The sequence below is a fragment of the Symphalangus syndactylus genome, chromosome 12 (assembly GCF_028878055.3).
Source record: "Symphalangus syndactylus isolate Jambi chromosome 12, NHGRI_mSymSyn1-v2.1_pri, whole genome shotgun sequence".
NCBI classification, from domain to species: Eukaryota; Metazoa; Chordata; class Mammalia; order Primates; family Hylobatidae; genus Symphalangus; species Symphalangus syndactylus.
In genome coordinates, this window is record NC_072441.2 from 138,872,838 (window position 1) to 138,887,377 (window position 14,540).

Sequence of the window (14,540 nt, forward strand, 5' to 3'; positions counted from 1 at the left end):
ATTTGTTAACCTGTGCTAATCCAAGATTCTTCTAGTCCCATCAGCTTAGGCATAAGGGAAAGCTGCAGGAATAAGAATAATAATAATAAAACAGTGTCTTCCTGCCTCAGACTCCACTGTAGGCTTATTCTCAATCCTTCCTCTTGTGATCTTTGAGGATTGCTGGGGTGCTTATCTTGCTGGCACCTTCTATTGCTTCCAGGCAGCCTCCATGACTCCTTCTGTCTAGCTCCTGGACCCACTGGGTGGCTCCCAGTTTAGTGTTGGCCTTTTCTCCGCTTCTAACACTGGTTTCTTGGTGCTGGGTCTCTGGAGGTTGTCCTTAGTTCCTCTTGACTGGGGGTGACTTCTCTTTTGTTTCTCCAAGGTCCCCAGTGAAATGGGGGAGGGTGGGGCAGGTTGCCATTTTCCACATTCACTTGTTAATCCAACAAAACTTATGTGTACCTTCTAGTGGCTGGACATTCAAAGGGGATTTAGACCATGTCCTTCTACATCAGAATGATGTTTTCCTCAAGGCTGAACCCCTCCTTGCTCACCTCCATATTTCAGTTTCGGAGCTGCATAGTCTTGTTTCTTTGTTTCCTGAGGAATCTGCTGCTAATGCTTGTTTTACTCGACTGGCTCTTGACCATACACTTAGCTCCTTAGGCTCCATAATGAGTTCCTGGAAGCCTGAAGCCAAGCATGAGTGCCATGAGCTGTGCTGAGTATAGTTCTCCCTCTCCTCTGCCCCCAGCCACTGTCCTCAGACTGAAATGGGGCCGGGGCCTGAGTTTTCATTGATCAAGGCTGAATTGATTTACACTGGCATCTTAAGACTGAACAATTCACTTGAGGAAAATACCTCTGCAGCATTCCTCATAAACCGATGTAAATAAAGTCAACTCACTTTAATCAGCTATAAATTGATAAAACCAAACACCACAGAAAAGAAAACAAAGAGAAGTGTCCTGATTCTTACTTGAGTTGTAATAGCTTTGTTCTGACCTAGTCTCTCCTAGTTTATTCTCAACTATTTCAGACTTGTAACCTTTTGACTCTGTAATCCCTTTGCTATCCATTTAACAAACCCTGTGAGGACAAAGCCTTTTTTTATAATGAAATCATCAATGTGATGTTGGCCATGGAGATGGGTCACACAGCTTTCCTTTCATTATTATTATTATTTTTAGAGACAAGGTCTCACTCTGTTGCCCAGGCTGGAGTGCAGGGGCCCTAACAAGGTTCACTGCAGGCTTAGGTGATCCTCCCACCTCAGCCTCCTGAGTAGCTGGGACTACAGGCACACACCACCATGCCTGGTTAATTTTTGTATTTTTTGTAAAGATGGGGTTTTGCCATGTTGCCCAGTTTGGTCTTGAACTTCTGAGCTTGGGCAATCCACCTGCTTTGTCCTCTCAAAGTGCTGGGATTATAGGCGTGAGCCTCTGCACCTGGCTCAGCTTTCCCTTCAAAAGGACCAGGGAGTGGCTGACAGCCTCCAGGTGCTGTACTTTCGGATCTCTGTGATGTTCAGCTGAGGCTCATTCTCCCTAGGTTGTGCCTGGCCAACCACCAAGCACTGTGGGGGTAATGGAACTGGACCGCTTTCTGCTTGATGCAGGACTCCTCTAATGGGCAATCAGTGCTCTGGGGCTCCTCAGAGCCTCACTGCAGTTCGAGGCTCTTCCTGTCCAATCCTCTTTCCTTCCCCCTCCCCTTTCACAGCTCTCAGGTTGGTATTGCAGATCGAAGATTCCCCCTGCCCTTTAACTCTCACAAACATTTCCTGCAATACATACCTTGCGCTTCTAATTCTGTTCTGGCATCTGCTTCTAGGAGGGCCTAACCTGACACACATGCTCAGAGAGAAGCAAACAACAATATATTCGTACATCATATATACATTTAAGATGGCTTCAAGGAACCAGGATAGGGACTCTTTGAAGGATGGTGTGCTAAGCAGTACCTTGGTATTCTTTGTAGTGTCCAGCATGGGCCCAGCTTTTGGCTGGGGCTCAGTGAGTAAGGGACACCAGGACCCCTCTAGCCTGACTGCACACAGTGTGAGTCTGTTGTGTCCAGGGGCAGAATTGAGAAGCCAAAAGGTGTTGCTTTGGGCTGCCTTGTTCAGTTTCCTTTCCTGTGTTGTTATCACCAAGGACTGTGCCAATCATTGATATTAAAGTGGTTGCCTGCATGCTGTTTAGGGACCACTGGACCTCCAGAGGGATCCTCAAGAATAATCTGCCAGTCTCAGTTTTAGCTTCCTGACCCCTGTGGCCTGAGAACCTGCTGATCTTCATACCCTGAGAATATGCTATCCCATGTCCTACACCCCCATCATCAAATTTTAGGAAAGTCTATGGTTCTAATTTGGAGGTAGGCACTGATCAATATCTGCCAAAACCTTAGGGTAGGCTGTGACCTGAATGACAGTTGTGGTAGACGGGAGCTGAGTGAAGTGGCCAACTGGCTGAAATTGGTAAGCAGGGGTATGTGGTCTGAGAGGTTGTGAAGGAACCACAGGAATGTCCGGGTGGCAGAGAGGTCCTGAGTCTGGAAGGTAGGAACACTGGAGCTCCATGTTGCTGAATTCAAATAACCTCTCTGTCCTCATGTAACCCCTGTCAGCAGAATTCCACACAGCTAGCAAGTCCCTTGCTTGTTAAAGATGTTTGTATCTAATGTTCATGAGAGGGATTGGTCAGTGGGGTTTTTTTCCTTTTACTTATCTGGTTTTGGTATCAAGGTAATGCTAATTTTATAAAATGAGTTGGGAAATGTTCCTTCTATTTTCTGGAAGAGTTTGTGCAGAATAGTTATTATCTCTTCATTTAATGTTCATTAGAATTTAGCAGTGAAGCCATTTGGGACTGGAGTTTCCTTTGTGGAAGGTTTTTAGTTATGAGTTCGTTTCTTTAATAGATACAGGACTATTCAGATTATCTGTTTCTTCTTGAGTGAGCTTTGGTAGCTTGTGTGTTTCAAGAAATTTGTCCATTTTATCTAGCTTATATAACTTATTAGCATAAAATTATTCATACCATATCACTCCCTTGCTGTCCTTTTAGAATCTGCAGGATCTATAGTGATGTACCCACTTTAATTCTTGGTATTGGTAATTGGTATTTTATCTTTTGTTTCTTTCTGTTTGACTAAAGGTTTATCGATTTTATGGATCTTTTGAAAGAGTCAGCTTTTGGTTTCATTGATTTACTCCACTATTTTTGTTTTCTATTTTATTGATTTATGTTCTTATTTACCTATTCTGCTTATTTTGGGTTTAACTTGTTCTTCCTTTTTAAATTACTTTAGGTGAACACTAGAGAATTGATTTGAGAATTTTATGATTTTCTAATATAAACATTTAATGCTGTAAATCTAAGCATTGATTTAGCTACACTTCACACATTTTGATGTGTTGTGGTTTAGTTTTCATTTGGTTCAAAATATTTATAATTTCTGTCATGGTTTTTTTAGATCTATATGTTATTTAGAAGTGTGTTGTTGTTTAATTTTCTTTTCTTTTCTTTTTTTTTTGTAAATAACAAACATTTATTGGTGTCACTTATGGTAGAAAAAACTTCCTGCACCAGATGCACATGACCCAATTGTTAAACAGAACATTTTGAAGGTGAACACACACCCTAACCCAGGTTTTTTACCCACTTTTTAAGATGGCCAATTTTTCTTCTCCTGACCTACCCAAAGACATGTGAGCAACTGCTAATGAAAAGCAGTAAACAGCCGCTTGGGCTATAGCATTTTCACCTTCACTCTGAGGTGAAGATTCCAATTACATTTGAGACTTCAGTTCTCTCTATTTTTTCCTAACGAAAGTTCCTGAGTCCAGTATTTACAATATTACAGCACTAACAGATCAGTGTCTACAACTCATCTTTTTCTGCTGTATCCTCTTCCCCAGTTGGGGGAGGGCCTGCACTTCCATGGAGTTTGCTGATAATTGGTTGAACAATTTCTTCCAGTTCCTTCTTCTTAGCTTTGAAGTCTTCAGTGTCAGCATCTTGGTGGCTTTCCAGCCATTCAGTCTTTTCTTCTACAGCTTTTTCCATGTCTCCTTATCTTCAGAGGAAAGTTTACCTCCCAGCTTTTCTTTATCTCCAATCTGATTCTTTAGAGAACAGGCATAGCTTTCCAACTCATTTCTAGTATCAATGCACTCCTTGAGCTTTTTGTCTTCCTCAGCAAACTTCTCAGCATCATTAACCATCCTTTTGATTTCTTCAGGTGTCAGGCGATTCTGGTCATTGGTAATTGTGATCTTATTTTTGTTCCTTGTACCCTTGTCTTCGGCTGTCACTCGAAGAATACCATTCACATCCATCTCAAAGGTGACTTCAATCCGTGGGACCCCACGAGGAGCAGGAGGAATTCTAGTCAGATCAAATGTACCCAGAAGATGATTGTCTTTTGTCAGGGGTTGTTCACCTTCATAGATCTTGATTGTAACAGTTGGTTGATTATCAGAAGCTGTAGAAAAGATCTGAGACTTCTTGGTTGGCACCACTGTGTTCCTTGGAATCAGTTTGGTCATGACACCTCCCACAGTTTCAATACCAAGTGTAAGGGGACATATATCAAGCAGTACCAGGTCACCTGTATCTTGATCACCAGAGAGCACACCAGCCTGGACAGCAGCACCATATGCTACAGCTTCATATGGGCTTATGCCATGGGATGGTTCCTTGCCATTGAAGAACTCTTTAACCAGTTGCTGAATCTTTGGAATTTGAGTAAAGCCACCAAGAACAGTTTCATCAATGTCAGACTTCTTCAAATCAGGGTCTTCCAACACTTTCTGGATAGGCTTCATAGTAGACCGGAACAGATCCAGTTGAGCTCTTCAAATTTGGCCCGAGTCAGGGTCTCAGAAAAGTCTTCTCCTTCATAGAAGGACTCAATTTCAATTATTGCTTGCTTGATGTTGAGAAGACAGGACCCGTTTGGCCTTTTCTACCTTGTGCCGGAGTTTCTGCACAGCTCTATTGTCTTTCCTGACGTCTTTGCCAGTCTTCTTTTTGTACAGTTTGATGAAGTGTTCCATGACACGCTGGTCAAAGTCTTCTCCACCCAGATGAGTATCTCCATTAGTGGCCACAACTTTGAAGACACCATTGTCAATGGTGAGAAGAGACACATAGAAGGTTTCACCACCCAGGTCAAACACCAGGATGTTCTTCTCCCCCTCTCTCTTATCCAGGCCATAAGCAATAGCTGCTGCTGTAGGCTCATTGATGATCCTCATAACATTTAGGTCAGCAATAGTTCCAGAGTCCTTGGTTGCTTGGCATTGGGCATCATTGAAATAGGCTGGTATAGTAACAACTGCATGGGTAACCTTCTTTCCCAAATAAGCCTCAGCGTTTTCTTTCATTTTAGTGAGAACCATTGCAGAAATTTCTTCAGGAGCAAATGTCTTTGTTTGCCCACCTCCAATATCAATTTGAATGTATGGTTTAGTTTTCTTTTCAACCACCTTGAATGGCAAGAAGTTGATGTCCAGCTGCAGAGACGGGTCGTGCCACCTGCGGCCGATGAGCTGCTTGGCGTCAAAGACCGTGTTCTTGGGGTTGGAGATGAGCTGGTTCTTGGCTGCAACGCTGATCAGACATTTCCCTTCAGGAGTGAAGGCCACATAGGACGGCATGATGCGGTTGCCCTGATCGTTGGTAATGATCTCCACGCAGCTGTTCTTGAACATGCCTACACAGAAGTAGGTGGTCCCCAGATGGATGCCAACCACTGTGCCCACGTCCTCCTCCTTGGCCCGCGCCACGCTGAGAAGCAGCAGCATCGCGGCCACCAGGGAGAGCTTCATCTTGCCAGCCAGTCGGGCAGCAGCAGGCAGGGCATCCCAGGTAGTCCAGCCACAGGCCGCAGCACAGGAGCGCAGCGCGGTTACCGACTTGCAGGTGGCAGGGGCCCAGGGTCAGAAGGTGCCACGAACCAGGCGAAGGGCAGATCTGGAAATGCAGGCCATGGCGCTTACCTCTCACACTCACAAAACACCCTAATCGGTCGGTCTGTCTGTGCTGTGTCAGCCGGCATCTGTATTGTTTAATTTTCAAACATTTGAGAGATTTTCAGTTAAAAGATGTGTTTTTGTTATTGACTTCTAGTTTAAATTCACTGTGGTCAGCAAGCATAGTTTGCATGAGTTTAATCATATTAAGTTTGAGACTTATTTTGTACCCAAATATGATCTTGGTGAATGTTTCTTGTGAACTTAAAAAGAATGTGTATTCTTCTGTTGTTGAGTGGTGTATTCTATAAGTGTGAGATTTTTCTGAAAATCTACTTCTTATAAATTTTTTGAATTAGTGTTAACATGGTGTATTTTTTACATCCTTACACTTTTAACCTATGTGTGTCCTTATATTTAAAGTTGGTTTCTTGTGGATAATGTACAGATGGATCCCATCTGACACTCTTTGCCTTTTGGGCTGTTTAGACTTTTTTTTTTTTTTTTGAGATGGAGTCTTACTCTGTCACCCAGGCTGGAGTGCAGTGGTGCGATCTTAGGTCACTGCAACCTCCACCTCCTGGGTTCAAGTGATTCTCCTGCCCCAGCCTCCCAAGTAGCTGTGATTACAGGTGCCTGCCACCACATCCAGCTAATTTTTGTGTATTTAGTAGAGACGGGGTTTCACCACATTGGCCAGGCTGGTCTCAAACTCCTAACCTCCAGTGGTCCACGTGCCTCAGCCTCCCAAAGTGCTGGGAGGCGTGAGCCACCGTGCCTGGCCATAGGACTTTCTATTTAATAAAGTTATTGATATAAATGGGTTTAACTCTACCATCTTGCTATTTCTTTTTTATTTCCTCATTTGTCCCTTGTTCCTTTTTCCCCTCTTTCCTTGCATTCTTTTGTAATAAATGAGTTAAAAAAATTCATTTTAATCTTCAGTATTGGCTTATTTTCTCTTTGTTGTATTGTGTTGGTGCGAAAGTAATTGCGGTTTACGCCACAACCTTTTGCACCAACCTAATAGTTTTAAGTGGTGAATCCAAGGTTTATATATATGCATCTTTCTCTCATCACAGTCAAATGTTTCAAATAATATTATACCACTTTATACAGTGTAAGAACTTTACAACAGTATACTCTCATTTCCCTCATCCTGTTTTTTTTTGCTATTGTTTTAATACGTTTTACTTGTACACATGCTATAACTTCCACAGTACATTGTTACTACTTTTTATTAAAACACAAATACTCTTCTAACGAGATTCAAAATGAGAAAAAGGAAAGCCTTTTATATTTACCCACATATTTACCATTTGTGATGCTCTTCATTCTTTTGTGTTGATCCAAATTTCCATCTGGTATTATTTCTTTCTGCCTGCACAATTTCCTGGACCATTTCTTGCAGAACAGCTCTGCAGGCAATAACTTGTTTCAGTTTTTGGTTGTCTAAACAGTCTTTATTTTACCTTTAGATCTGAAAGATTTTTTTGCTCGGCAAAAAATTCTAGATTGGCCAGGCGCAGTGGCTCATGCCTGTAATCCCAGCACTTTGGGAGGCTGAGGAGGGTGGATCACCTGAGGTCGAGAGTTTGAGACCAGCTTGGCTAACATGGTGAAACCCCGTTTCTAAAAATACAAAAAAATTAGCTGGGTGTGGTGGTGCATGCCTGTAATCCCAGCTACTCGGGAGGTTGAGGCAGGAGAATCGCTTAAAACCGAGAGGCGGAGGTTGCAGTGAGCCGAGATCGCGCCATTGCACTCCAGCTTGGGCAACAAGAGGAAAACTCTGTCTCAAGAAAATAAATAAAAGAAAAATTCTATATGGACAGATTTTTTTTTTCTTTTTCTTTCAGTACCTTAATGATGTCTTTCTATTTTCTTCTGGCTTGCACGCCTTTCTGACATAAAATTTGCTATCAGTTTAATCTTTGCTTTTCTGTGCATAAAATGCCTGCCTGCTTTTAGGATTTTTTGTTTTTAATCATGATTTTCAGCATTTTGGTTATGATGTACCTTGGAATGGTTTGCTTTAGATTACTTCAGCTTGGAGTTCATTATGCTTCTTAGGTTGGTGGTTTTATAGTTTTCACCAAATTTGAAAAAAATTTGGTCTTTTTTTTCAAATAGCCTTTCTGCTCCTCCTTTTTTCCCACCTTGGGACTCCAGTTACACATATATTAGACTGCTTGATATTGTTCTGAAGGTCACCAATGGATTTTTTTCCCAATCTCTTTTCTTTCAGTGCTTCATTTTGGATAGTTTATATTGCTATGGTGTTCAGGGTCATTGGTCTTTTTCTTCTGTAGTGTCAAATGTGTCATTTTTCATTTAACATACTGTATTTTTTAATCTCTAGAATTTCCATTTGCTTCTTTGTTCTATCTTCTATTTTCTTCTTATCATGTTCATATTTTTCTCTACCTAACTGGAAAATGCAGTGTATTTATAATAGCTGTTTTACTTTCCTTGTCTGCTAGTTTCACCATTTGTGGGTCTGTTTCTATTGATTGATTTTTCTTCTGGTTATGGAGAAAAATTTTTCTTTTTTTTTTTTGCATACCTGGTAATTTTTTATTCAATGCTAGATATTGTTGTTTGATCTTCTAATGGGATTCCAAGAAGATCAAACAAAGATACTGTTTGTTGGTTGCTGGTTTTATTTTTACTTAATTAAATAGTGTTGGTTTTTTTTTTTTTCTGGTGCTTGGTTACTTGAAATTAATTGGATCTTTTCAACTCTTTTACGTTTATTATGGTAGGTCCAAAGCAACTTTTAGTCTAGGTATCATTAAGCACCAGTACTAAGGCAATTCCCTTCTGTGGCTTCTACCCAATGCTCCAGGTATTAGGATGTCTATTCCCAGTTCTGTGTGAGCTCTGGGAATTAGTCAGCCTGTTTTTTGCTTATGGTTCTTTCTTCATCTTTGGGTAGTTTCCTCTTATGCATGTATAGATCAGTACTCAGTCATAGACTTGTGAGGACATTTCTACAGACCTCTGAAACTCTCCCTCTGTGTAGGTCCCTCCTATCTGGTACTCTGCCTTACAGTAGCTTACTTGGCTTCCTGAACCTTCATCTCTAACCTCTCAACTCAGTCAGACTGCTGCGTTCTGTTTTGGTCCCCATTCTCTTTGCTAAGACCTGAAAATTGCCTCTATGCAGTGAGCTGGTGCCTTGGTTCCCTTCTCTCAGGGGTGGAATTTGTGTGCTGCTTATTGTATGAATAAAAAGCTGTGAAACAGTGCTCTGGTATTCTTGTTGCTTATGGTGTGAGGATGTCTGGTCTCTGTTACTGCATCTTGGCTGGAAGCAGAAGTGATCATTCCTTCCTTCTTGGAACACTTTATTTTTCTTTTCTGTTCTCTCACTTTGCTGGCCACTCCATCTCATTTTTAAAATTCTCCTAATAATCTACTTATAAATATTAGCATTCCCTGTACCTCAGTCTTAGGCCCCCTTCTATTCTCTGTTCATTCTCTCCATTGGTGGATTCATCTAGCCTTTTGCTGGGTATGATTGACTCTTAAATGGATATCTACAGCCCAACCTCCCCCTGAGCTCCAGTCTCACACATCTGACTTTCTCTTTGATGTCTCTGGGATGTCCACTATGCTACCTAACAAGCCCACAGTAAAGCTTCGGAATTACTGTCATCTCTCTCATGTTCCTCCCACAGTCTTTTTTAGCCCAGTAATGTGGTTCATCCAATAACTCATTGTCTTAGTCTGTTTGGGCTGCTGTAATAAAATATCACAGACTGGCCGGGAGCAGTGGCTCACGCCTGTAATCCCAGCACTTTAGGAGGCCAAGGCAGGCGGATAACGAGATCAGGAGATGGAGACCATCCTGGCTAACACAGTGAAACCCCGTCTCTACTAAAAATACAAAAAATTAGCCGGGCGCGGTGGCGGGCGCCTGTAGTCCCAGCTACTGGGGAGGCTGAGTCAGGAGAATGGCGTGAACCCAGGAGGCGGAGCTTGCAGTGAGCCGAGATCACGCCACTGCACTCTGGCCTGGGCGACAGAGTGAGACTCTGTCTCAAAAAAAAAAAAAACAAAAAACAAACAAACAAACAAAACCACTGACTGGGTGGCTTATAAACAACAGAAATTTATTTTTCACAGTTTTGGAGGATGGGAAGTCCCTGATCAAGGTATCAGAAGGTTTGGTGTCTGCTGAGGGTCTGTTTCCTTCACAGATGGACATCTTCTCATTGTAATCTTAGATGGCAGAAGGCGCAAACAAGCTCCCTTGGGCCTCTTTAATAATATTAATAAAAGGGCACTAATCTCATTTATGAGGACTCTGCCGTCATAACCTAATCAACTTCCAAAAGGCCCCGCCTCCTAATACCATCACTTTTGGGGGGTAAAGATGTCAACACAGGAATTTTGGGCACATAAACAATTCAGACCATAGCACTCATCATTTACTCAGAAACTCAAGACAAAATCTTTGGAGTCATCTTTACCATTTTTTTTTTCCTTTTCCTCTAACAGCAAGTCCATTCATAAGTCCTGCAGGTTTGCCTTCAAAGATGTATTCCAGAGCATCTCATCTCTTACCACCTTCACTGCTACCACTTTAGTTTCTGCCACGGTCATTTCTCGCCTGCACTATTACAATAGTCTCCTACACGATTTTTCCGCTTCTACTCTTGTCTGTTTCTACTTTAGCCTATTCTCACAGCAGCCAAAGAGACCTTCTCAAATTTTCAATCACATCATTTTATTTCTTTGCTTAAAACCCTCCAGTGGCTTCTGATCACATTTAAAATGAATATAAATATCTCACCGTAATCCATAAGACCAAATATGATTGTTCTCTGCCTCTCTCTGTAACTTAATCCCCTAGTATTCTCACTTCCATCCATCTACTCCTGTAAGACCCAGCTTCTTTCTAAATCCTGAACACAATTATGATTTTTTTTTTTTTTCTGCTGAGGACTTTTGCCCATGCTACTCTCTCTGCTTTTTGTGCTCATGAACCTAATCTTTAAAGCAGGGCTTTTCTTTCTTATCACTTAGGTCTCACCTCAAATATTATTTCTTGAGAGAGGTCTTCTCTGACCACCTAATATAAAGAAGCGTCTGACCCATGTTGCTTTCATATCCCATTACTCCCCCCAACTTTTTTTTTAATAAACCATGTTTGTTAATTGCAAAAATGGCGACAATTTTCCATCCTTCCCTTTATTGGTGTCTCTGCAGCATCGATGTGACTTTGTAGCACTTTCCATCAAGAGATAGGGTTGATTTCCCTATTCCTTGATCTGGGCTGGACTTAGGATTTACTTTGGCCAAAAGAATGTTTTAGAAGTAAAGGCATGCCAGCTCTGAGCCTCACAGTCTTTCACACTTACTCTTGGATCCCTGCAACTGCCATGTGAAGGAGCCTGAGCTAGCTTGGTGGAGGATGGGAGAACACGTGGAGGAAAACTGAGATCCTCTAGCCAATAGCCAGCTTTCTCCAGATACAGACCAATTGCAGATACATGAAGGAGCCCAGACTAGACCAGTAAAACTGTGAAGTCATCTATAGACTCACGAGCAAAAAGAAATTATCATTTTAAGAAATCATAAAATATTAGCACGGTTGGTTATACAGCAAAAGCTAACTGATCAGTAAGAATAAATTTAAGAAATCATAAAACGTTAGCATGGTTGGTTACGCAGCAAAAGCGAACTGACCTAGCCTATATCACAGTCTGAAATTATTTTATGTATATGCTCATTTCTTTATCATGTCTCCCCCACTAAAATATAAATTCCTCGAGGGTAGGTATCTTTCTCTTTATTGTACTACAGTGGGTATTGCAATGGATCAAAATGACATATGACATTTTGAGAAAGACCAAAATATTGGCATTTTATTGCAAAGGTAAGATATGAACACCAAGGTCTTCTATACTTTGTCCTAACTTCCTCCCGAGAGAAAGCCAGAGGTAAAGAACTGAGGCAATTTTGTTATTTGAGGAGCATGATGGTTAAAATAAACTAGAATAAACCACCTACGGACCATGACACTGACGGGGGATCTGGCCCTTTTCTGGGAGGGGAGCAGAGACAATCTAGCCCAGGGGAAAGGAAGGTGGGAAGACTTGGAAACGTCATTCCCTGTCCTCTCTCTGCCCCCCAAGTCCTGCTACCATATCCTCCTCTTGTTCACCATAATTGACCGCTCCTTCTCATTCTAAGGAGACTCCACCAGGGTCCTTGGAGGAACAGCAGAACCCAGACTAGCTTTTGAAGTTTAAATTAGTAATAACACTCAAAAGCAACCCACCAAAGGAAGATGTAATGACCAACAAACCAACTAACCATCCAGGTCTTGGGATATAACAACAGCAGGGGAGAAATATGGAGAGATGGGTTTCTAAAGGAGTGCTCCTGGAGCTGATTAGAAATTTTGACCTAGCGTAAACTTTCTGGGCAGCTTCTAAAATAGAAATAATTCAGATTTCAGTTTTTTAAAAAATGGAAATAATGGTATTAACAAAAATATTAATATTTTGATACTTAAAACTGGTATGTGATACTGGAATGCCCAAACACCTACAGCCTCTATTGCAATCACCATCATGTTCCCAGCTCCTAGAACAGCTCCTGGCAGGTTCTCAATCCATGGATGAATACATGAATGAACAAATGCTCCCCAAGATTTGGCTGTGGGAAGAGGCTGGGTGGAGGTCCATCCCCAGGGTAGGCAGCTGTCCTCAAGCTCCCCCATCAACCCATACACACATGTCACCCCCTCCCCCAGACAACAGCTGCTCTAGCAGGCAGGCGCCAAGTCTGACAGGGGAGCAGGAGGGAGACTGTGGGTGCTGTCTGGGGGACATGCATCCCAGGACTAAGACTGCATGACTGGTGGAGATGATGGTGCAACCCTCCATGGCCTCCTGGTCTGGTAGGGCTGAGATACCAGCAGTGATGGGGCTGGGAGGAAAATAACAGTCACAAGCAACGGTAATGAGTACCTCCTTGGTGCTTTCTGTGTACAAGGCACTGTGTTAAGCCTTTTATATATTATGTTATTTTCATCTTTATAGCAGTCCATTTTGTGGATGAGGACACTGAGGCTGAGTGAAGTTAAATCAATTGCCTGTGGTCACACAACTAGGAAGTGGTAGAGGCCAGGATTTGAACCGAAGTCTTTGTATGCCACACTTCCTAAAGGCTATGCTGGGTGACTGCCTTCCTTGTCTTTCTGTTTTGAGCCACCCCTTGCTTTCATCTGTTCCAGTGGAGGGCCAGACCCCCACTCTGAGCCCCCACCCCATCATCCAGGTCTCCTGAGCCTCGCCCTGACTCATATGTTATCCTCTTGGGATCAGTCTATAGTCCATCTTCACCTGGGGCCCGCTTTCCGAATAGCTTCTGCTCCTAGCATTTCTCTGCATTTGGGCAGGCCTGAGAGACTCATCCTAGAAAGGACCCAACTACCTCCTTCCAGGTCAGTGTGGTTTCCGTGTAGATCCCATCTCTCATCCCCTCAAACACACACGCACACACCACCCATATACACACATGCCACCTCCCCAAAGACAGACACAGCCTACACTGCACACAAGCTCAAACAGCGAATGTATTATATGCCAGAGACCCACACCATGCACAGATGAGCCATTGGTTTCCACACACATGCAGTATATGCTCCACATACGTGTGTACACAGGCTCCCCAAACACCATACACGCAAGGGAGCCACATGTCAAATACATGAGAGTCATCCACACACACTATTCCATAAACATGTAGTGTATGCTCTATATAACGTGTACACAGGTACCCAAACACCATACACACAGTCAAGACACATACCACACACATGCATAGGCACAGCAACCACGAAGTACACCTAGGGCATGTGCGCAATGTGCGCACACGTATCCGCATCCCTGCTCATGGATGGCCATTTGCTGTGGTGGGTAGTCGAGGCAGGGTGAAGATTTCCTTGCACTACTTATCTTCCAGATATCCTGACATGCTCCAAGGGGTGTGTGGAAGAAAAGGGGGAGAAGCTGGAGCTGAAGTGAGCTTAACAGGCACTAGCACAGCTGTGGGCAAACAAGGTCGCCCACTCCTGACAGAAATCAACAATACTATTTTTATGGGAGTGGATCTTGGTGATGTGGTGAATACACTGAAAAAAAAAGGGGGGCTACTGAGTCCTCTGAGGAATGTAGCAAATAAGTGATCATAATCTGGAGGATGAAACGGAGAAAATGTGAATGGGACTCACTTTAGATATTTTTTTTTTTTTTTTTTTGAGACAGAGTTTTGCTCTGTTGCCCAGGCTGGAGTGCAGTGGCACAATCTCAGCTCACTGCAAATTCTGCCTCCCAGATTCAAGTCATTCTCCTGCCTCAGTCTCCTGAGTAGCTGGGATTACAGGCGCCCGCCATTATGCCTGATTAATTTTTGTGTTTTTAGTAGAGATGGCGTTTCACCATGTTGACCAGGCTGGTCTTGAACTCCTGACCTCAAGCGATCTGCCCGCCTCAGCCTCCCAAAGTGCTGGGATTACAGGTGTGAGCCACTGTGCCTGGACTAATTTTAGATT

General features: G+C 42.7%; 1 protein-coding gene across 1 annotated transcript; it reads right to left on the reverse strand.

Annotated features, from left to right (window-relative positions):
* Nucleotides 1–3,501: 3,501 nt before the first annotated feature.
* Nucleotides 3,502–5,839, reverse strand: LOC129468888 (endoplasmic reticulum chaperone BiP-like). The gene is given in 4 exon segments (XM_055254807.2): nucleotides 3,502–4,060; nucleotides 4,063–4,839; nucleotides 4,842–4,914; nucleotides 4,916–5,839. Coding segments are annotated over 4 exon segments (1,947 nt in total). The 5' UTR covers nucleotides 5,825–5,839; the 3' UTR covers nucleotides 3,502–3,872.
* Nucleotides 5,840–14,540: the final 8,701 nt, after the last annotated feature.